The 22383-nt window shown below is 44.7% G+C and overlaps 1 protein-coding gene across 1 annotated transcript; it reads right to left on the bottom strand.

Annotated features, from left to right (window-relative positions):
* Positions 1-1502: 1502 nt before the first annotated feature.
* Positions 1503-22145, bottom strand: LOC128120584 (zinc finger protein 809-like). Its single transcript, XM_052754742.1, has 5 exons — positions 22015-22145; positions 12354-12480; positions 11766-11858; positions 6875-6984; positions 1503-6202 (listed from the first exon to the last, which is right to left on the bottom strand). Exons 1-5 carry the CDS (start codon positions 22015-22017, stop codon positions 5309-5311), a joined length of 1227 nt encoding a protein of 408 aa, XP_052610702.1. The 5' UTR covers positions 22018-22145; the 3' UTR covers positions 1503-5308.
* Positions 22146-22383: the final 238 nt, after the last annotated feature.

Raw genomic sequence — 22383 nt, 5'->3', positions numbered from 1 at the left:
AGGTCTAGCTGGGGCATTGTCTCCCCCATTATTTGGGGGCTCTATTTAGATTTACTTCACATATGTAGATAGTTGAAGAAGCTTCTATCAGCTTCCATGTGATCCCTCACAGGGTGGTTAGTGTGAGGTGTCCCTCCCTTAATCCCCTTCCTTAGTTCCTGCTGTGTCCGGTGTTCAGTTCCCAAGGGTCCGCGGAACAGTCAAGGTCACTCTAGGGTTAATTTTAGCCTTTGCAGCGTAGGGGAGGCAGCTTCTGGTGAGCTGAGTGACTGTAACTTTGCAAAAGGCTTTTTTTATTGTTGCACAACTTACACCTTTAGCAAGTCCATTTCCACATGTCAAAGCCTCTTATCGGAAGCTCCCCGAAGAGACAAATGCCAAAGCAATTCCCAGGCACAGGTCATCTCAGTTTTCTGAGTCTTCCAACAACCAAGTCTTGCATAGGCTTTGAAACGTTAGGGAACTCTCAGGTAAGATTCGCGTACTTCAAACAGAAGGTAGCAGACACAAAAGGCAGCAGTCACATAGGGCAGATCAAAACCAGGTGCCTACACTCCAGAACCAAACCAGCCACAGAGCTCTGTGGGAACTCTTGCTGCAGCCCTATTTAAATCCTCCTGTTCTATCTAGTCTGCCCTCCCACCCCCCACTCTCCATAACTTCCTGTTTTCCCTTCCTTGGGTCATCCTCCCCTCCCCCTCGTCCTTCTCTATACCTCTCCTCTGTGCTTATACAAATTGGAGCATGCCTATGAAAGGCTTAAAAGGTAACATTCACAGATAGGAGAATACATACCATATTTGTCATTTTGGGTCTGGGTTACCCGAGTAGTAATGTTTTACTGGCTCCATCCCCTTTACCTGTGAATCTCATGATTCTCTATAATATTCCATTATGTAAATGTACCACCATTTCCTTATATCAGTTGAGGGACATCCAGGCTGTTTCTAATCTCTAGATATCCGAGCAGCAATGAACACAGATGAACAAGTGTCTTTGGAGTAGGGTAGAGTCCTTTGGATACATGCCCAGGAGTACCATAGCTGGATACTGAGGTAGATCTACTCCCAGCCTCCTGTGGACCCACCATACTGCTTCCCATGGTGTCTAAGTTTGTGCTCCCACCAACAATGGAGAAGTGTTCCCCTTTCTCCCACATCCTGACAAGCAAGAGCTGTCATTTGTTTTATTATCTTGGCCATTGTGACTGGTATACAAAAATATCAAAGCAGTTTTGATTTGCATTTCCCTGATGACTAAGGATGTTGAACATTTCTTCAAGTGCTTCTCAGCCACATGTTGAACACAGTATAGGCGAGTGAGAATTTGTAGATAGGAAGCAAGGCTAGAAGACATAATGTACTTTTCAAAAGTAACATGGAGTAACCTTGAGTATTCTAGGTGACAGTTGTCAAAGGTGACCCACTGAGATACAGTGAAGGATGACAGGTATATTAGTTACTTTTCTATTACTGTGACAAAACACCATGACCAAGGCAATGTATAAAAAAATAGAGTGTTTATTTAGGTTTATAATTTCAGAGTTAGAGTCCAAGATGGCAGAGCCAAGGCATGGCATCAGCAACAGCTGTGAGTTCACATATTGATCCACTAGGAGCTGAGATTAGTTCAGGGCTTTTGAAACCTCAAAGCCCACCTGAGTGACACACCCACTCCAATAAGGCCACACCTCCTGGTCCTTCCCCAACAGTTCCACCAAATGGGGACAAGGTTTTTAAACATGAGCCTATGAGGGCCATTCTCATTCAAATCGCCACAGATAACCCTATAAGCAGAAACTGTAAGTACTAGTTGAGTTCACTGGAGGCAAATTAATAGGAATGAATTTTAAGCTTTTATTTGTGTGTTAGGATCTGAGAAAAGCCTCCAAGACCAACAGTCATGTATGCAATTTAGCAAGAGCATTTTTTCCAGCATGTTGGGGTGGCAAATAGCGACCCCAAAGGGAGGTCAGTTAGGGGAATTCGAGGGAGGGATTAATCTGGTGCTGACTGGTGAAGGAAAGATTAGTCTGGGAGTTGACTGGTGGGAGGCTGTAGTATTTAGGGGCCTATTGGTGGTGGGGGGTTAATGTCTAGGGGTTTATTGACAAGAGAATAGGGAAAGCTACCTTTAGCTAGCAGAAGTCTAGGGGACATCTGCTGAGCCAGCAGAAGGGGTTTGGGGGTTTGCTGAGCTGGCAGGAGGCTGGGGGGCGGGCACCTGTTGGTTGGTTGCCCCTAAATTGTGGTTTTCCCAAGAGCTGCTTGCTCAGCTCCAGCCAGTTCCAGTAAACTGAAACTAAAGCCTGGCCCCTGGCTGGGCTGTTAGAAACCTGTCGCAGCTCTGGTCTGGCTCCCTGGCCCTCTCAGTGTGTACATATGCACATGTTGAAGACAACCTTCTGGAGTCTAAAACGAGTAGATTGCATATTATTTCTTTTCCTGATTTTTCACCTTATGCAGGTGAATACTGAGTTGTGGAAAGAAGTCTGCCTTTACTCAATATGCTCTATTAAAACGTTTGTCTAATCACCAACTGCCCTGAGAAAATCAACCTATTTTCACGTCCAGGTGTTCCCTACGATAAAGCTAACCATGGTTTAACCATAGAACTGTATGTGTCCCTGCACTGGAGATTTGTGTCCCACGAGGAGTACCAGGCAGCTCCGTCGGGGCCAGTGGAGCTGTCTGCAGGGGGGGGAATGGAGGTTTCAGCTCCGTCGGGGCCAGTGGAGCTGTCTGCAGGGGGTTGGAATGGAGGGCGGTTCCAGAACTGCCTCCCGGGCCACCATCGTTTCCAGCCAGTAAAGGATCCTTAGTGCTTTGGTAGCTATGCCGCACAGATAGAAATTTCACTATTCCATACATGTCCTCAGGCAGTGTGATGTTCAGACATCTGAGCAGACAGTTCATCACCATTCACAATTGCCGTAAGACTGTCAGGACATAAAGCTCTTAGAATAAGTGTGAATAGGGATGAAATGATCAAGAGAAGTGAGGTATAAAAGTCAAGATAAATCCCCAAGTAACTCTGTGCAGAACTGGCCGACAAACCCAAACTGAGACGCATAGTGAAAGGGTTTTGTGCACAGCCAAGCTCGTAAGGCAACCGGGAGCTGAACATAACCTTGTCTACATTCGGATGGAAAAACAGGCAAGAAATACATGGAGACTGATTTCACAGAGAGTGCAATAAAGCATCAATTTGTTGCAATTTTTCACATGGTTAATGGCTTGTTTGTTTTTCAAACAACAGATTCAAGAGCATAAACGTTGACAGTGCAGACAACCTGGGAAAACTGAATATAAAGATCAGTAATGCGCAGGCTTAGCAGGCACACCACTGGGCCATTCCCGGTGGGGGATCTGAAACGCTGATGTTTCTTTACTACTAGATGTACAGGGTTGTTGCAGCGTGACTCTCGGATGACTAAGCGGGGAACTGCAGCAAGCTGCCCCCCTGCCTCTACTCCGTTTCAGCACCCACGCCACCTGTTTTTAACCCTTTTGTGTATCCTGTGGGACAACTTGCAGCTGTGTGTCCAGCAGTGCAGGTTCGAGGGATCAAAGCTGAGTCACCGGACTGCTGATAAACGCCTTTACACGATGCCATTTCACCATCCTCCTCTGCTTTCGTTTTTTGTTTACACATGCTTAGACGCGCACCTAAACTCTCACCCAGAAGCCACAAGTGGGTCTCGAGGGTCCACTTCCACCACTCTCTACCTGTTCCGCTCATAAAAGGCCTCCTCCTGGACCTGGGGCTCATTCTCAGCTAGGCTAGAAGTCAGCAAGTTCAAGTGATCCCCCTGTCTCCACCGCTGTCGGAAGTGGGGGAACAGGTGTTTTCAGGGATGCTGACTTGGCAAAGAGAACTCCATCCAGGCAGTGGTGGTGCACACTGCCCAAGGCTACGGGAGTATACAGCAGGTGACAACCAGTGTTTGACAAGTGGACCCACCAGACATAGAACTCCCTGGTGGGGAGCCCCACTTGCCAAAACCGTGGAGTTACTGCTACTGACCTGCTGCTCCTGTCTGGTATTTTCTCATGTGCTACTACATTTCTTTCCTAAAAACAGCTATAGGTGTTTTCCCACTGTGTGTCTCAAGAAAATATTACCTCTTGGGGCACACATTTAGCTGTGGATTTCTGTTTAAGCTGTATAATTCTGATGTATAGAAATAACACCAGAATATTCTTCTTTACTGACACAGGAAAGTAACAGCATTTTCAGTCTCAAAGACAGCTGATTTTAGGCTGATCAGAACAAATCAAAACAGACAAAGCTGTCCCTACAGAATATACACCGACACTAATTCCCAGGTGTTGTTATTGCTCAATCGAGGCCAGGCTGTTTACATTGATAAAGCTCCCTGCAGCAGCTCCCTTTCTGCATGTACTCTGACTGCTCAAGGTTCAGCCAATTGTTCACTGTCGGGGACCCCTCACCAACTTAGAGCTACGTGCATGGGCCAATGTGACATTACTAGCCTAAGAGGAACTATTTAACTTATCTTGTGTTTTGAGAATGGGTATGGCACTGAAATTGTAACTTATAATTGTCCAGAGTTTGGCTGTGGGGCAGCAGCTGTGGTGTGGAGAGAGACAGCTGTGTAGAGCAGCTGCCATGAAGGAAGAGCTGTGTGAAGGAACTGTGGAAAGAGCTGGGCAGTGAGTGAGTGCGTGTGTGTTAGAGTGTGAGTGTGAGTGTGTGTGTGAAGAAGGAGCTGAGGGGAGAACATGAATAGGTAGGCAGGAGAGAGAGCAAGAGAGATTTTCAGAGAGAAGAAGGGGCTGTGTAAGTGTGTGTGGAAAATGTAGCTGTATGTAGAGAGATGTAACTGTGTGGAGACAGAGATATTTTCAGAGAGAGGGTTTTTCCTAAGCTTTCATTGCATTTGTGCATTTTCTTGCATAACCTGGTGGCAGCTGGGGGATGATCCCCCATCCCAAGCTACTGATAGCACACCTTTAGTCCCAGCACGGAGGCAGGTGGATCTCTGTGAGTTAGAGGCCAGCCTGATCTAAACAGCCAGGCTACACAGAGAAACCAAAGAATAAAAGGAAGCAAGAGCTCTTAACCACCGCTCTAACACTGTCATGGTGGAGTCTCTGCTGGCGACAAGTCATGCAGGTTCTGTCCAGACAGCGTGCCCTGCTTCTCTTCACACGCTGCTCTGTGTTACTAGGGCTAACCTTGAGCGGCATTCTTCACAGTGGCTTCTCATTTCTGTGGATCTCTGATGATGAGTGAGGTCAGATCTGCACTGGAAAACCTTCCTACATTCTGTAAAGCTTCTCAATTATGCATTTCCCTGATGTGCAGTAAGGTCTGACTTAGTGTAGAATTCTTCTGTAAGTACTTGAAATCCTTCTTCCCCGAATTCCTCATATCCACAGGGCTTTTCAGCGACCTGAGTTCTCTGATGTCCAGTGACCTCTGACTTGTGGCAGGTTTTCCTGCGTTCTGTATTCATGAAGCTTTTTCCTGTGTGCCTTTTCTGATGTGCTGTGAGTTGACACTTCCAGTGGAAAGATTTATTACACTCTTTACATTCATAAAAATTCTCAGATGAATGAGTTATCCTATGTGCAGTAAGTTGTGACTTATGGGAGAAAGTTTTCCTGCATTCTGTGCATTCATAAGGCCTCTCACCAGTGTGAGTTCTCTGATGTATAGCGAGCTTTGACTTTCGGGAAAAACCTTTCATGCACTCTTCACATTTATAAGGCTTTTGACCCAAATGAGTTTTTTTATGTCGAGTAAGGTCTGACTTGTAATTGAAAGCTTTCTTGCATTCTGTACATTTATAAGGCTTCTCACCTGTATGAGTTCTTTCATGTGCATTGAGATGAGACCTACGGAAGAAAGCTTTCTCACATCCTTTACATTCATAGATTCTCTCTTGACTATGCGTTTTCTGATGAGCAGTGAGGTCTGACTTCCAATGGTACATTTTACCACATTCAGTACATTCAAAGCGGTTCTGTACATTATGAGTTCTTCTGCGATGCTTGATGAGGGTTGAGTTATTAGAGAAAGTTCTCCCACATTCCATACATTCATAGAGGTTCTCTTCTCTGTACAATGTCTGGTTCTTGTTTTCCCTTAACTTCTGGTGAAATGTTTTGTCAGGAGCTCTACTATGACATGATCCTGTCCCTTTGTAGACTTTCTGTGGAGTCTTCAGTTTTGCCTTGAAACAAAAGAATTTGTTAAGATTCATTAGTGCTCCAGCACTTTTTCCTAGAATGAGCTGCCTAATATTCCAAGTATGCTGCCTCATAATCTCTAGATATTTCTGTGTGCTCTTTACCACTGACTGATTTGTCCCCTTAAAAACATTATCCACATATACTACATTCAGTACTTCGTTTCCACATAAGCCACACTGTGGACAGGAAAGGATTTCAAGTATTTACAGAATTTACTAGAAGTCTCTTTGAGATGAAATGTCTTCGTGTATCAATAATATTACCTTTGCCTCTTTGGTTTTTTTTTTGTTTTGTTTTGTTTTGTTTTGTTTTTTTGTTTTTCGAGACAGGGTTTCCCTGTGTAGCTTTGCGCCTTTCCTGGGACTCGCTTGGTAGCCCAGGCTGGCCTCGAACTCATCCGCCTACCTCTGCCTCCCAAGTGCTGGGATTAAAGGCGTGCGCCACCACCGCCGGCACCTTTGCCTCTTTGAAAATACTAACACTATGAACTCCATTGTGATGCAGACTAAGCTGCTGAGAGGAGTCTGGTAGGCTTGCTTAAACAGATGACAATCATCAGGTTCTCCGCTTGCATCAAATCAGGCTCACTACTGAAAAGCAGCTCACTCCAGGTGTGGAAATATGGTTTGACCTTACGTTACATGTCTACTTACTTCAATCAAGTCTTCATTTGGTATCTTTTGGTTAGTTATTTCAAGTTGCCCCAAAAGTATCTTAGGATTTTCCTTGCTGGTGTCAATCAGGGCACTCACTTTATGAACACCTGTAATATTAAAAATGCCACAGTTCAATAATAAAATATATTTTTTTAGAATTCAAACATAAACAAGTCATGCCTTCATATGCTACTGTGCTGTTTGTTTGATGTCAACTTGACACAGCTAGAGTCATTCTGAAAGAGGGGACCTCAATTAAGAACATGCCCTGACCAACTGGCCTACGGGCAAGCCTAGGGGACATTTTCTTGATAGACGTGGAAAGGGGAGTGGTCACTTGCACCACTGGGCTGGTGGTCTTAGGTCCCATAAGAAAGCAGACTGAGCCAGGCAGCGGTGGTGCACGTCTTTAATCCCAGAACTCAGGAGGCAGAGCCAGGAAGATCTCTGAGTTTGAGGCCAGCCTGGTCTACAGAATGAGATCCAGGACAGGAACCAAAACTACACAGAGAAACCCTGTCTCAAAAAACAAAACAAACAAAAAAAACCCAAAAAAAACCAAAACAAAAAAACAGCAACAAAAAAACCCCAGAACTTTGTGATTTATGAAGGATGAGCAAGAATGAAGCTAGAAGATATTATAGTAGCAGAAATAAATAACTATATGTATGAATGGAAGCTAGCTTGAATTATATGTATGTGTATCTAACTTGGATCCAACTGTGCACATGTGTGCAAGCAATTATTGTTCAGAAAAACATGCTTTAAACAGCAACCTTGTGGCTTTCTTCCATCTTAGCTGGTGACCTCATAGACAGCCACATGGCTGGCAACCATCTTTTACTAAGGTTATAAAGACTTATTCAGGTTAACAAAAGCTAACTTAGAGAGTTACACCTAAGTACTTATGTCTTTACCAAGTGTTCAACAGCAAGCTTCTAGAGAATTTAAATAGATGGCTACATATGTTTAATAAATAAGGTATTTGATAAATATTAAAGCTGTACCTCAATGCTTGCTCTGGCAGCTAAACTTTGTAATTTAAGATTTACCCATGTAATAAGATAATGGTTTTAAAGACAAGAGAGGATAATAGGGAACGGTGAGGTTTGCAAATGTATGGCAGGACTACATTCCAAAGAGAGTCTAGTTGCAATGGTGGACCTTTGCATTAAACAGATGATAATCACCAGGTTCTCCAGCCTGCATCTAATCAGGCTCACTACTGAAAAGCAGCTCACTCTAAGTTTTGAAAATGCCAGTGCCAGGTGATGATCACCAGAAGTACCAGCTACAGTGAAATGGAGCAGGCTATGTATATGCTGCCAAGGGTAGAGCTAAAGAAATCATCCATTCCTCTAAGTGAAAGAACCAAAATAATTATAAATGAATCCCAGATATTGAACTTTGGGACTGTTTGCACTCCAGAGCTTTATACATATCATGGTGATGCCATGTTTTCTCCCTTTTTAAGTATAAGATGGTATTTTATTTTTGATATTGCAGAAAGACATTTGAGAGATCTTAACCTTTTTAAGGACAGTTTTTAAAATATTTGAATTTTGTAAGGTTACGGGAAATTTTAAGTTAATGAAATGCTCTATCTATATTGTTAATATTTGGACTTAAAATAAAAGGCTAAAAATGAGAGTCAGAGTCATAAGCACCAAATACTAACTAGGAACTGGGATGTTCATTTCTTGTGAAACAGCAAGACAATGACCTAAGCAGTCTGGCAAAGGGCTTGAAACAGCTTCTGACTCCATGAGTCTCGATCCTTTGGGAGTTGAAAAACCTTTTTACAGGGGTAGCCTAGGACCACCTGTATGTCAGATGTTTACAGGGGTAGCCTAGGACCACCTGTATGTCAGATGTTTGCATTGAGATTCAACAATGGCAAAACTGCACTTATGAAATAGCATTGAGAAAGTTGAGAACCAGTGACTTGGAGAATGCCTCTCCTTGTCCAGGGTCCATTCAGGCTTAAGAATGTTGCCAGGCCTCTTTGTCTTTGCTAAGTTTGTTAAGCTTAAGCTATTTGGAAAAACTTGAGTCATATAAATGTTTTCTATTTATACAAGGAAGAAAGAAAGAAAGAAAGAAAGAAAGAAAGAAAGAAAGAAAGAAAGAAAGAAAGAAAGAAAGAAAGAAAGAAAGAAGGAAGGAAAGAGAGAAAGAAAGCAGACTGAGCAAGCCACAGGGAACAAGCCAGTAAGCAGTATCCTCCACAGTCTCTGCTCCAGTCCCTGCTTGAGTGATGGACTGTGCTGTGGAGCTATAAGCAGAAATAAATCTTTTCCGCCCTAAGTTGCTTTTGGTCATGGTGTTTTAGCATAGCAACAGAAACCCCAACTAAGACACTTACTGACCCATGGTAAGGGTACATATTTTTTTATTTTTTATTTTTTTTTGGTTTTTCAAGACAGGGTTCCTCTGTGTAGCTTTGCGCCTTTCCTGGAACTCACTTGGTAGCCCAGGCTGGCCTCGAACTCACAGAGATCTGCCTGGCTCTGCCTCCCGAGTGCTGGGATTAAAGGCGTGTGCCACCACCACCCAGCGAAGGATACATATTTTATTCCGTAATGAATATAACAAATTTCTCTAACAGATACCAGGGTTCTAACTCACGTTTCCTTTGCTTTGTTTTATTGTTGAAATATAAAATGAATTCATGCTCATTGGAGAAGGCCATCAGTTCTTTCTAGTTTTACAGGATAACTTTGTTGGTCAGAGAAATCTTGCTTCACAGTTTGTCTCAGGGTTTCAAATGCATGAGCCCACGCTTTCCGGTCAGTGCAGTCTTTGCAAAGACATATGCTGCGCTAATATGGTTGTCTTCTAAAGCAACTCAGCACGGTCCTCTCGCCAGTTTCAAGAGTCTTTCTTTTGTGCTTCTGGCAATTTCATTTTAATGACCCTTGAAAAGGTCTTTTTGGATCATGTCAATTTTTTGTATCAAGTCACGGTGCTAAACTGCTCACACACCTAGATATGTTGGTTAGTCACCTAGAGGCCTGGGAATCTAGGCCTCTAGTCCCTTCATTGCTACTGTGTGCCAGATTCCCAGGCTGCATTTCTTTTGTTCATTCTCTCTCTCTCTCTCTCTCTCTCTCTCTCTCTCTCTCTCTCTCTCTCTGTATGGTGTAGGTACATGCATGCCATGGCGCATGTGTGGAAGTCCAAGGACAACCTGAAGGGAGTCTGTTCTCTTCCTCCACTAGGTGGGACCCAATGACAAAACTCAGGTGGTCAGGCCTTCCAGTGCCTTTATACACTGAACCACGCCATGGGCCACGTTAGGTTTCTTAATCATAGCCAGAGGGTATTAAGTGTAATATTTTCTCTCAATCTGACTGTAATAATTCTCAACCCTAGCTGCAATCCCTGATTTGTTTTATTTTTTTTCGGTCACACTATATACTCTATGATACATTTTAGTGAATATTCTAGTTATGGTTGAGCATTTCCCTTTCAAGATCTCGGGTTGTATTTTCTTTCCCAATCTCTCTGAATTTCTTACTGAAGATTCTAAATTTTTGGGGAAAGCTTTAAATTTATTCTTCATTCATCTATTTATTTGAAAACTCTTTCAGGTCAGTGATCACTAGTAAATGTAGAGTATGAATTTTGCGCCTGGCATCTCTTCCACTTCCCCATCTTTGGAATCAGTTATTAGAGGGCCAATATGTGTTGGAAGATTTATCGTGGTTTGTCTGTTCTGCCATAATTGATGTTTCCATACTGTAATTGGTACAACAGAGGGGAGCCATCAATCTTCCCATTTTATGGAAGGGGGACTTGTCATTACTCTTCACCTGTAGCCTTAGCCTACTGCACCACTTAGAGGAGAAAGTAAACCCAATACAGAAATGAAAAATAAAGACAACTCATATGACACCAGTAACTACACAAAGAACATACAAAAAACAGTGAAAATGAAAGCTAATGAATATTAAAAGTATATGAAAGCAGGAGATAATACAGTACATTAAGTATATTAAAATGTCTCTAGGCTACTGATTTCCAAATGTATCTATATTCTAACCATGATCACTATCAAGTCATTAATTTATACCCAACTACTAATCACATCTCAAAGTGAAAGAGAAACTAAATGAAAAGATCCATCCACAGCAAACTCACTGTGTGCCTCTGCTAACATAAACACGCCTATATATCTTTCCTGGTAAACACTCTCTCTGGCTATCCATCACTCATCCACCTTCAGTCCACTGTGCTCTATCCAACTATAAGCTCTTTCAGAAGAGAGGTATCATGTGACCAGTATTGGTAACATGACAGTTACAAAGACAACTACCTACCTATAAATGAAAAAAAGAGCAGGTTTTTGAAAAGTAAAGTCACAAAGGTCCAATAACAAAGCTATTCTATTAAAACAAGTTAAGATAGCAGGACAAACAAGAAATTAGGTCAAGCATTTAATCCATGAAAAGTGGCTAAGAAGATCTATACAGGGTTTGTTTTGGCAGATCTCAGATTTTTTAGGCAAATCTTCAGCAAGAAAATCAGGGTGATGGAGTGAGGCCATGAATATTCTTTTAAAACTGGATTAAAAAGTTGCCTTTAGTCCCAGCACTCGGGAGGCAGAGACAGGTGGATCTCTTGAGTTTGAGGCCCTGGTCTACAAAGTGAGTCCCAGGATAGGCTACAAAAGCTACACAGACAAACCCTGTCTTGAAAAACCAAAAAAAAAAAAAAAAAAAAAAAAAAAACCCAAATAAAAGAAAGAAAAAAAAGGTTCGACCCATGTGACCAGCTGTTTCAGGACTGGGTTTCAATGAAATTTGATTAAAACAACAACAGCAGCTCAACATGACCAACACCCGATGAGCTCTGCCTGCTGACCTCCTCGTACACGTTTACTCACCCGGGAAGCCCTGCACTGAAGCTTCTGCCAGGCTCCATGGCCCATAGCCACGTTCCAAATTGAAGATCAGCTTAGGCTTGGCCATGCGGGGCTCTGTAAATTGGAAATAATAAGCAAATGGTGCCAGGGTGTTATGACAGTCTACTAAGAAACCACAGCTCCACTTTGGGAATTGTTCAATAAGTAAGAGACTTATTGGTCAGAGAGGATCTATATGTTCATTCTTCAATAGCTAGAAGACCACCCTTTTGTGGCATTAAACTGCAAGGTAGATAACCCCAAATAATGGTCTTGAGAAAGTTCAGTGGGCTGGAAAGATGGTTCTGTGTCTAAGAGCAAATACTGCTCTTGGGAGACCCAAGTTCAGTTCCCAGTATCCAAACTTGGCAGCTCACAACTGTTCATTTAAGCTCTGGGCTATCTAATGCCCTCTGGTGTGCACAGGTACCCACACACATGTGGTACTCACTCTCACAGACACATATACACAGCTACATATAAAAAGAAATCTTCAGAGTAAGTGATGATTTCTCTACTTGTTAACCAAGGAGGAAGTACTTTCTGAGACTGACAAGGAGTTCCACTCACTCAGGAACAGCAGATTGCTGTAGTTCTCCAGCATCACATCCCTATAGAGGGTCCTCTGGGCAGCATCCAGCTCCTGCCACTCCCGCCGCGTGAAGTGCACGGCTACGTCCTCAAACAATACCAATCCCTGAAATGACACATTGCTCTTCAGTTCAAGGAACACAAAATCAGAGTTCACTTCTCTCTCTCTCTCTCTCTCTCTCTCTCTCTCTCTCTCTCTCTCTCTCTGTGTGTGTGTGTGTGTGTTACTAGTTTCTTACAGAAGGTACAGCTTGATTTGTATTCTGTATCATGGAATGAGAAAAATCAACACAGGCGTCAACATACTGGTTCAAGAAAACAACGCTAGCCTTTTCTAATTCCCAAAAGGAAAAAAAAATCCATCGGGCGGTGGTGGCGTACACCTTTAATCCCAGCACTTGGGAGGCAGAGGCAGGCGGATCTCTGTGAGTCTGAGGCCAGCCTGGGCTACCAAGTGAGTTCCAGGAAAGGCGCAAAGCAACACAGAGAAACCCTGTCTTGAAAAACCAAAAAAAAAAAAAAAAGAAAAAAGAAAAAAATCCATAGAGGAAGACACAGGTATGTGAGGTAGGTGTTAGTAAGAGCAAGGGGAAAGAATACATGAACCCAATCATAAACAATAACATTCAGTCTCCAAAGGAAAAAATGCAGATGCTGAGGCTGGTGTCACAGCACTGTGTTACAGGTGTATGCCAAGGTATGAGCTCAGTTCTCAGCGCTGACCATAGAGTATGTCTTAGTTAGGGTTACTTTTGCTGTGATCAATCACCACAACAAGGAAAGGGTTTATTTCTCTCAGTTCCGTATTAATAGTTCATCATCAAAAGCAGCGAGGGCAGGAACTCAAGCAGGGCAGGATCCTGGAGGCAGGAGCTGATGCAGAGGCCATGGAGGAGGGGTATTACTGACTTGCTTCCCCATGGCTTGCTCAGCCTGCTTTCTTATAGAACCCAGGACCACCAGCCCAGGGACGGCACCACCCACCACGCTTGCTTACAGCCCCATCGTATGGAAGCATTTTCTCTTAACTGAGACTCCTTCCTCTTAGATGACTTCAGCTTGTGTCAACTTGACATACAACAATCCAGCACAGAGTCCTATTCTCAACCTGTTAGCTGCAGCTCCATGTGGGGTCACATAACTGAAGGAAGGGGGTCCAAAAACTGGGAACACTAAAAATCAAATATGGACTGAATTGGCTCAACTCGGCTACAGGACGCCTTCCTGTCGTCTCTGTTCAGAACATACGACATGCACGCTTTACACAGTATGCACCACTGCATCACACAGCACCAACAGATGCCGCCTGTATCACTCTGGCTCAGATTCAAGGATGTTATAAATTGTAGGTTTTGTACTCTACATAGTTAGCTGCTCTTTCAAAACAAGGTTTTTATGAAAAGCACAGACATTTAATATTTTTCTGCCATAATCTCTTGCCATTTATCTTTACACTATATTATGTCAGACAAATTAGCTTGTCTCACTAGTACTCAAAGTTTCTTTCATCTTTGAGAAATGTTATATTGGATGTATGTCAAAGCATCATTTTAAAATAAATAAAATTCTTACTACAGCAAATGTTTCATATGCACATCTATTTTACACACATGAACACCTAAGAGCATACGAGTATTTCCCGGTGTGTGGGGGGGGCGTCAAAAGTACAAAACACTTACGAATCCCTGGTATAGATCCTGACTTTCCTTCCACCCATGAGTGACAAGATTAATAAACATCTATACAGGTATCAAGTCCCCTCAAAAGCAAAAGTGAGTCGTCAGACACTGAGAAAACAATATATCAAATCCTACTATGGGCAACATGCCAGAGATCTGGAGAATGATTCCAGACACCTGACATCACCCCAAGGAAGGAAAGATTAGGCACATATAGCTAGAGCCCTATTGTTCAAGGTGTAGGGATCTACGCTAACCTATCTAGAGCCCAGAATGAACCCCCAGCTCTATATACTAATAGAGAAAAATCCACTAGTCTCATCCCTTGGGATCATCAGGGGAGTAACGGGTTGAACTCAAAGGTCTCATTTCTCTAGAAGGGAATTCTGCTAACTCTTGTATGATATCAGAGGGACCAGCCTTAATATTATACATCCCAGGGGCTCAGGAGAGAAACTACTAACGGCGAGGACTATTTTCAGGAAATAGAATTTCAGCACACCGAGCTCTATCGTCCACTTGCTTTAACTCCTCTGGCATAACATCCTTTATACACAGCTTCAGTCTGTTCTCGTGCCTAGCTCCTTTCTTGCCTGATTTCTCTCTACACTTATCTAAGTTCTATCTTAATTCTGCCTCATCTAGGTCCTTTTCAGCTTGTTCTTACCCAGCTAGTACTTCCCCATCTGGCTCTTCCTCATCTTCCATCTCGTTCCTCTAGTCCTCTCTTCTAGCCCTTCAATCTGATTCTTCCCCCATCTCAGTTTGTTCCTCTCAAGTTCTTACCCATCGAGTTCTTCCATTCTCTTTTCTCTTCTCCGTTCCCCAGTGCCCTGGAAGTCCTGGTATATAAAACCAGGCTTCCAGGGTCAAAGGGAGGGGTGATAAGAATCACATTGAGAGGCAATAACCATTAATTATCATTTGTAACCCCAAAGGGAAGTGACCAATGGGGAAATGAATTAACTAAAGGCTAAATTCGGGTAATATCTAAGAAGAGGGATCTTATGTGCTCAACTAGAGTCTTAAACGTGATTAGTAGAAAATGTTAAGAATCTATAAGTTGCTAGGTCAATGGGAGAAAATAAAACTGTCTTCTTTTTTCCTGTGGCTCCTATCTGTCCAAGCTATCTGCCATTTTTCTGCAGGGTGGGGGAAAGTGTGCTCAGTCGCTAGGCAACCTGTGTACAGCTAGATGCCTCCGGTGATAGTTAAAGGGAGATCTGGAACCAGAGGTAAGGTTTGGGAAAGGAGGAAGTAAAACTTAATTGGCACATCCGCCAGGCCTTCTCAAACGGGTAGCCTGGATGCTTAAGTCTGTTCTTAGAGAGTACAGAGGTATCTCTGATAAGGTACTTTTCTCTATCTGGGGATGGACCTGGCCGGATGCTGCCAATGATGATAATTATAGGGAGGCTTGAACTGGGGTTCTGGCTGAGCATAGCTGTCAGCACAGAAAGTTATCTAAATATTCCTAGAAGTGGTTAGGTAAGGAGTTAGCGGTCTATAAAGTTAGTAAGGCTGTAAGAAAGGAGGGTCTGAGCTAAATTGTGTAAAGCTATTATTTAAGGTCCACCTGACCTAGGCGGTGTCCTCCTTGTGGAATTTACCTTAAATCAGGAGACTTGCATGTGGACTGTTATTACTGCTAGTCCTTGAAAGTGGCCAAGGGAGATATCTGATTCCAGAGAAAGCCTTTCCTGAGGTTGTTCTCCAAATACCTGGGATGTGTATGTCCAGAGAGTGATCAGTCCACACTGTTAGCCCTTCTTAGGGAAAAGTCAATTGGGGGAAAACTATGAAGGCACACATGATTTTCATAACAGAAGACAGCTGATATTTAACAAGCCAAATAACACCAAAAACTCCTTGGACTGTGGCTTCCTCTGGAGGAAATCCTTGATCCCTCCAGGTAGTGCCTTTGCCATAACCAGCTGAGTTCTTATGATATATTCCTGCGGCCCGCAGCAGCTAACCACTGTTGCTGATGGTTGAGCTTTTATCTAAGCTGCTCCAAGGAACTAAAATAAGGCAAAAATCAGCAGACCCCTGGAGCCTAGAAAAAAGCATGATACTCCTTCATGAGCCTGCTGCTGCTGCTTACTGCATGGACAGCTAGCTCCAGGCCTACCAGTTCCTACCAGGAGTCTACCAAGATACTTACAGTTGATTTATGGGAATACAACAGTTGATTTGTGGGAATACAAGCTAAACTCCAAAGGGAACAAGGGGACCTGGGCACATGAATATCTCTTTCAAGCCATGAAAACACAGGGCTCTAGGGAAGCACTAATTACCATTACTTAGTTAAATAGACATGGCATTAAACTGCAGCTCCCAACATTCTCTCTAAACCAAAGAAGTTTTGTTTTGCAGTAGACAGTGATTAGTAGAGACTTCCAGCTGGTCAAAGTGTTAGAGAACAAGACACTGGAGAGCTGAGCCATGAATGGCACATCTATATTACATTCCCTATGCCCAAGGCTTGGGGATCATCTTGAAACACAGGTCTAAGAGTCAGGTGCTATAGAGGAGCTATGAACCTTGACAGGGACATTGAACTCATGCATTCATAGCAGCTATGACTGCATGCAAAGACCTGTACAAGATCAAACTAGGTAAAATTCCATCAGGGATGGGAGAGAGGCTTGTAAAGTCCCACTGAGGAGCTTTTGGCAATTGATGGCTGCTGGGTAAGGAGTCAGTTTACCTCAGATGTGACCTGATAGACTGCCTATGTTCTAGCGATGAGCCGACACCCTTGCACATCCTGGCACTTTTCTAAGTTGCATTAAGTGGGGACGGAAACTTGGTGGCAGGGGGTATGGAGGAGCTGGAGGGGAGGAAATGCAGGGTGGATTTGAGCAAAACACATTATATTCATGTATGAAATTCTCAATACATTTGTAAAAAGAAGAAAAATACTCAACTATTAGGAGTTTACTAATCAAATATGGCCTCTTTGCAGGCTTTTATGACTTTTCTCGTTAGAGAAATTTTTATTAAAAAGGACAGTGCGCCGGGCGGGTGGTGGCGCACGCCTTTAATCCCAGCACTCGGGAGGCAGAGCCAGGCGGATCTCTGTGAGTTCGAGGCCAGCCTGGGCTACCAAGTGAGTCCCAGGAAAGGCGCAAAGCTACACAGAGAAACCCCTGTCTCGAAAAACCAAAAAAAAACGGCTGGCGGCGGGCGGCGGCGGCGGCGGCGGGGCGGCGGCGACACCCTTTAATCCCAGTACTCAGGAGGCAGAGGCAGGTGGATCTCTGAGTTCAAGGACAGCCTAGTCTACACTGTGAGTTCCAGAATAGCTAAGGCCACACAGAGAAACCCCGTCTCAAAAAAACCAAAACCAAGAAAAAAAAGGGAAGGCAAAGAAGAATGAACATGTGTAAGAAAGAAATATAAAAGGTTATAGGTATAGAAACACCATCCTAGGGCTGGAGAGATGGCTCAGAGGTTAAGAGCACTAGCCGCTCTTCCAGAGGTCCTGAGTTCAATTCCCAGCACCACGTGGTGGCTCTCAACCATCTGTAATGTGATCTGGTGCCCTCTTCTGGCATTCAAGCAGAACACTCTGTACATAATAAATAAATCTTTAAAAAAAAAGAAAGAAAGAAAGAAAGAAAGAAAGAAAGAAAAGCCATCCTAATAAGAAGAAAACACATTTTGGCAAGGATTTTGTACAACAAAATAGTTTTGTACTTAAGTGAAGGATTATGAAAAAGAGGTCAGGACAAAATCAGAAGGTTAAAATATGTCACAGTAAGACTTGTAAAAATTAACTTAAGTGGCATTGGTAAAAATAAATAAATAGAGCAAGGACTATGTTTTGTTCAGATAATTGAGGTTCCTGAGTCAAGTTTTTAGCGTTACAGAACAGCTGGGTTTCAAACCACAATTTGTTGTGGGTATGTAACAGCTATATCGGAAGCTGAAGCCAATAAGAAAAGGGGCTGAGCTGACAGCCAGTATTTTAGCTATTGCCCTCAGGTCAGCTAAGTCACACACAGGGGACCAGAGGAGAAAGGAACTCTTCTCAGCAAGCCCCTGACCCATCCCAGCAGGGTCCCACAACTGACAGGAGAGAGAGAGAGAGGAGAGAGAGAGAGAGAGAGAGAGAGAGAGAGAGAGAGAGAAGCCAAGGTTCTCCAGACAAGTTGCTAAAAGCAACCCTTAAGAAGCCGTGTCTGAGCCAAGCTGCAAAGACTCATATAAGCCAAGCTGCCTTGAAGAAGCAGATAAGCATCAAGCTGCCTGAAAGACGTTTACACACGAGGACTAAGTCACATGGGAAGTACAACCTCCGACTTTTACAGTGTTACAGGTTCCCAGCTTTTGTGAGCTGTCACCCAGGCTGGGGTGGGCTTTGGCGATGCCGCTGTCTTTGGTTCATTTTTGCTTCTGTAAGTGACCCCTCACCCATATTTCTGTCAGTAAAATTCATTGGTTCACAAAAAAAAAAAAAAAAAAAAAAAAAAAAAAAAAAAAGCCTTGTCTGGCCATAACAAAGTTTTTGTGTCTAGCTACAAGGTCTTAAATACCCAGGGGGAAAGTCTAACCCCAAACAGCAGTATTATAAAATAAAATCTAACAGCTCCCTACCAGGATTCTCATCCTGACCTTGTCCTGCTGGGAACCTGATACTACACAGTCCCTACAAAGATAGTCATCCAAGTAGCCAGGTTTAGCCAATTAAAACCTTCTCCGACCCTTAAAGCTCAACTCACTGGGTCTCAGATAAGACTCAACAAGCACCAGTCTTCCTTATAAACGTCAGACTTTACTGGAAAATCTCGCCCAACTTTGACTCCAGCCACTATGCTGCCAGCACCCTCCAACATTTCTGGGTCAATTAACAGGTCAAACAGGCAGTTAAGCTTCTAAAACAGGCTGCCTAACTTTCCTAATCACACACTCTCCCTCGTCCTCATATACAACTCAGTGACTCTACAGGCTTTCGACCTGAAATCTGCAGCTACTACCTCGGGATGGTTACAAAGCCCAGAAATGTCTGTTCCTTCCTGGGTCCTCCCAACAGGGACTCAGCAGTTTCACTGGGTCTCACAACTGGGAGCCAAAGTCCTCCACCTTCTGAGTGCAAAGCCTCTTCAGACACTGTGATCTGTTCCAAAATTTGTCCTACCTGCTCTCAGTGTAATCCTGAAGGATAAAATATCCTTCCCACAGGATAAAAGACTCTTCAACACTTACTGAATGAAACCTTACCAAGTACTCCTCAAGTCTCCTAAAGAGGCCTATCTGTCCATTCATCTGTCCAGAGTTAAGACTGTTCCCACCCCAGCTCAAATGACCTGTTCCTGTGAGTCTCCTGAACCTCCACTCCATGTCCCCACCGACACTTCAAGACACCAATGAGTAGCAACAGCCCAATGTCATTTCTTGGCTATTACCCAGCCCTTTAGTGCCCTACGCAGTGTGGCTGGGTTTCTACTCTAGGCTCAGACTTCTTCCATCCTCACAACTCCACCTTATAGGCACCTGCCTCCTAAAACCATGCAATGATCACTTTTAACCACCGTGACTTCACAGTTCTGTAGCCCCTTTTTGTTTTGAATTCTGTTTCTCTGACTCTTGCTGGTAAGATCTACTTCTTCTGATTACATGCCAGTAAGCTCCAGATGGTATTATCTGAGTTATCAACCATTACCACTGACACCTGTCTCCCAATGTGGGTGGCCCCAAACAGCATGACCACACAGCTGCCATGACAGGCTTTGAGGCCCAGACACAGTTGCCGTGACAGAGTTACTGGCAGGCAATAGCCGGATCCAGAAAAAGTCATAAGCTGACACCACCCGGGGATGGGCCAGCATCTAAGGGAAAGTACCTGACATTCCAACCGAAGGCATGTGGCTATCTTGATATACACAGATAATTCTTAATCAACCACTTAATTCTTTTTGTTGTTGTTGTTGTTGTTTCGAGACAGGGTTTCTCTATGTGGCTTTGCGCCTTTCCTGGAACTCACTTGGTAGGCCAGTCCGCCTGCCTCTGCCTCCCGAGTCCTGGGATTAAAAGTGTGCGCCACCACCAGTCTGGCTCAACCACTTAATTCTTAACTGACCACTTCTCCCTGAACTGGGAAGAAAGTAGAGCAAAGGGTTCATGTTGAAAGACCCCCCGGAGGAGATCTTCCCTCAGGAGAGACCCCAAACCCAAGGAACACGCCGAAACCACGGATCAGATGCAAACAGCAAGAGGGTTTATTCAGATACACAGGTACCTGGGGCGACAAAGTCTCTCGGAGGACTTGCGCGCCTTCCTAGGGTAAGGGGGACTTTTTATAGGATCCCAGGGGCAGAAGGGCGGTTACAGAAGCGAGAGGCATAGTTACAGGGTTCCCATTGGTTGATTCAAATAAGGCCAGGGTGAACTTGGGGACATATTTTTAATTCTCGGAAATTTGATGTGTGTGGCTGACTTGGCCTTGTGGGTGTTTTCCCAGCCCAACTGTTTATTCCCCAAGGCCAGGTGGCCAACCACAGATATCTTATTTTGACTCAGCGGTTTCTCTCCCAAGGCCGGGTGGCCGACCACAGTTATGAACTCCTGTTTTTCTGGTGCTTGCTTTGCAGAATGGCGTTTCTTAGGCTAAGTAAAAGCCTGCTATAAGCGGGGTCTTTCATCGTCTGTTCAGCTGCTTTGTCAGGACTTTCAGGAGCTGTCTCCGGAGTTGAGACATCCTGCCTCCGGAGTTGGGACATTTCGTGGTCAAACAGTCCCCACCAGATGGTCAAACATCCTGACTGTATTTTCGAGTTTCTGGGGCTGAAAGGCCCCAGCATACTTGCTTAGCCTAACGCCATTTTGAGCAAGGCCTGAAAAGTACGGGGAAAGTTCAGTTAGAGGACATGGGCGCAGGAACAAACAGGGTATCTGCGGTCGGCCACCTGGCCCCAGAACAGGGAACTAAAAGGTCAGAAAAACAACTTGTACCCTAGATAAGAGCCAAGTCAGCAGGCGTGTCGAGCTCGGGGGAAAAACCACGAACTGTCCTGAGTTTGAACCTGGCCTCATATGAATTGTCCAATCAGAACCCTGTAAACCATGGCCTCATATGAATCGTCCAATCAGAACCCTGTAAACCATGGCCTCATATGAGTCGTCCAATCAGAACCCTGTAAACCATGGCCTCATATGAATCGTCCAATCAGAACCCTGTAGAACATGCTTCTTGCTTCTGTACCCGCCCTTCTGCTGCCCGACCCTATAAAAACCCTCCACTCCAGCCCGTCGGTGCACCAGCCTCTTGAGCCTCTGGAGGGACTGTGTCGCCCCGGGTACCCGTGTTCCGGAATAAAGCCTCTTGCTGTTTGCATCTGACTTGTGGTCTCGGTGTGATTTCTGGGCGAGGGTCTCTCCAGAGGGAAGACTACCTTCGGGGGTCTTTCAGGGCTGATACCACCATCTGGGAACTTAAAACTGGTCTGGGCCTGTCTATATTAAGATATCCTTGCCTAAGCTTTTTCCTCTCTGGAGAATAGAGTAGGGGGTCTTACAGAGGCCTCACACCAACACGGGCACAACCCAACCCCTAAACCCCGCTCCCTGCACCCAGTTCCCGACTTTCCATGCAGTACATGCAGTTCCCCCATCTCACCCCTCCCAGTATGCGAAGCCCAGAGAGGAAGGCTAGTGGGTACTGTGCTAAAGCAGCTGCAAGGGAATTAATTCCCTTCTCTAGCCTTCTTCCAGCGGCCCCACGGCCCCGGCAGCGCTGGAGCTGCAGAGAGCGGGGCGACCACCAGGCTCGAGCTCCGGTGCAGGGATCAGGGACGCCCGGGGCACCCAGCGCCTGTCCAGCCACACCCGAAAGCGGGGGACCTGGGGACCCCGCAGCCGCCGGCACCTGCCCAGCCCCACCCCACAGCGGGGACCCCGCAGCCGGGCCTGGGGACCTGCAGCCGCCCGCACCAGCTCCGCGGGGACGCCGCGCTCACCATGGCCGGTCGGTCTCGGAGCGTCCGGCGACTTCCCTCGGTCTCCCGTGCCCGCGCAGGCTCAGCCAACCGACGTCTCGGAATGACAGAGCGGAAAATGGCGAACTCGTGGAACTCAACCTCGGCGTAACTTTATAAGCCCGCCCCCCTCCTCTGTCATAGGGCCTGAGTGACAGCCAATGGCACCAATCCATTACGGAATGCGGGGCTTCCCGGGGCTAGCGGGGCGGAGTTTAGCCCAGACAGACGATTTTCTTGCATCAGTGGGTTTAAGGCTAAACTTGTGGAAGTTCTTCACTGGTAGAAATAATGGTATTGTTGTACCCAGATCGTGTTTAATCTTACTTCTAAGGGGGGGGGGGGGGGTGC

This window comes from Peromyscus californicus, unplaced genomic scaffold (assembly GCF_007827085.1).
Source record: "Peromyscus californicus insignis strain IS unplaced genomic scaffold, ASM782708v3 Scaffold_11__1_contigs__length_118956290, whole genome shotgun sequence".
In the NCBI taxonomy this organism is placed as follows: Eukaryota; Metazoa; Chordata; class Mammalia; order Rodentia; family Cricetidae; genus Peromyscus; species Peromyscus californicus.
Note: the sequence above shows the minus strand (reverse complement) of the source record. Positions and strands in the feature narration are given on the sequence as shown.

Excerpts from the sequence above, each read along its gene's own strand:
- LOC128120584 (XM_052754742.1), bottom strand. Across the intron at positions 11,859-12,353 it reads CAGCAATCTGCTGTTCCTGA|AGCCCCGCATGGCCAAGCCT; the intron begins GTGAGTGGAACT and ends TCCAATTTACAG. Across the intron at positions 6,203-6,874 it reads CAAATGAAGACTTGATTGAA|GCAAAACTGAAGACTCCACA; the intron begins GTAAGTAGACAT and ends TTTTGTTTCAAG.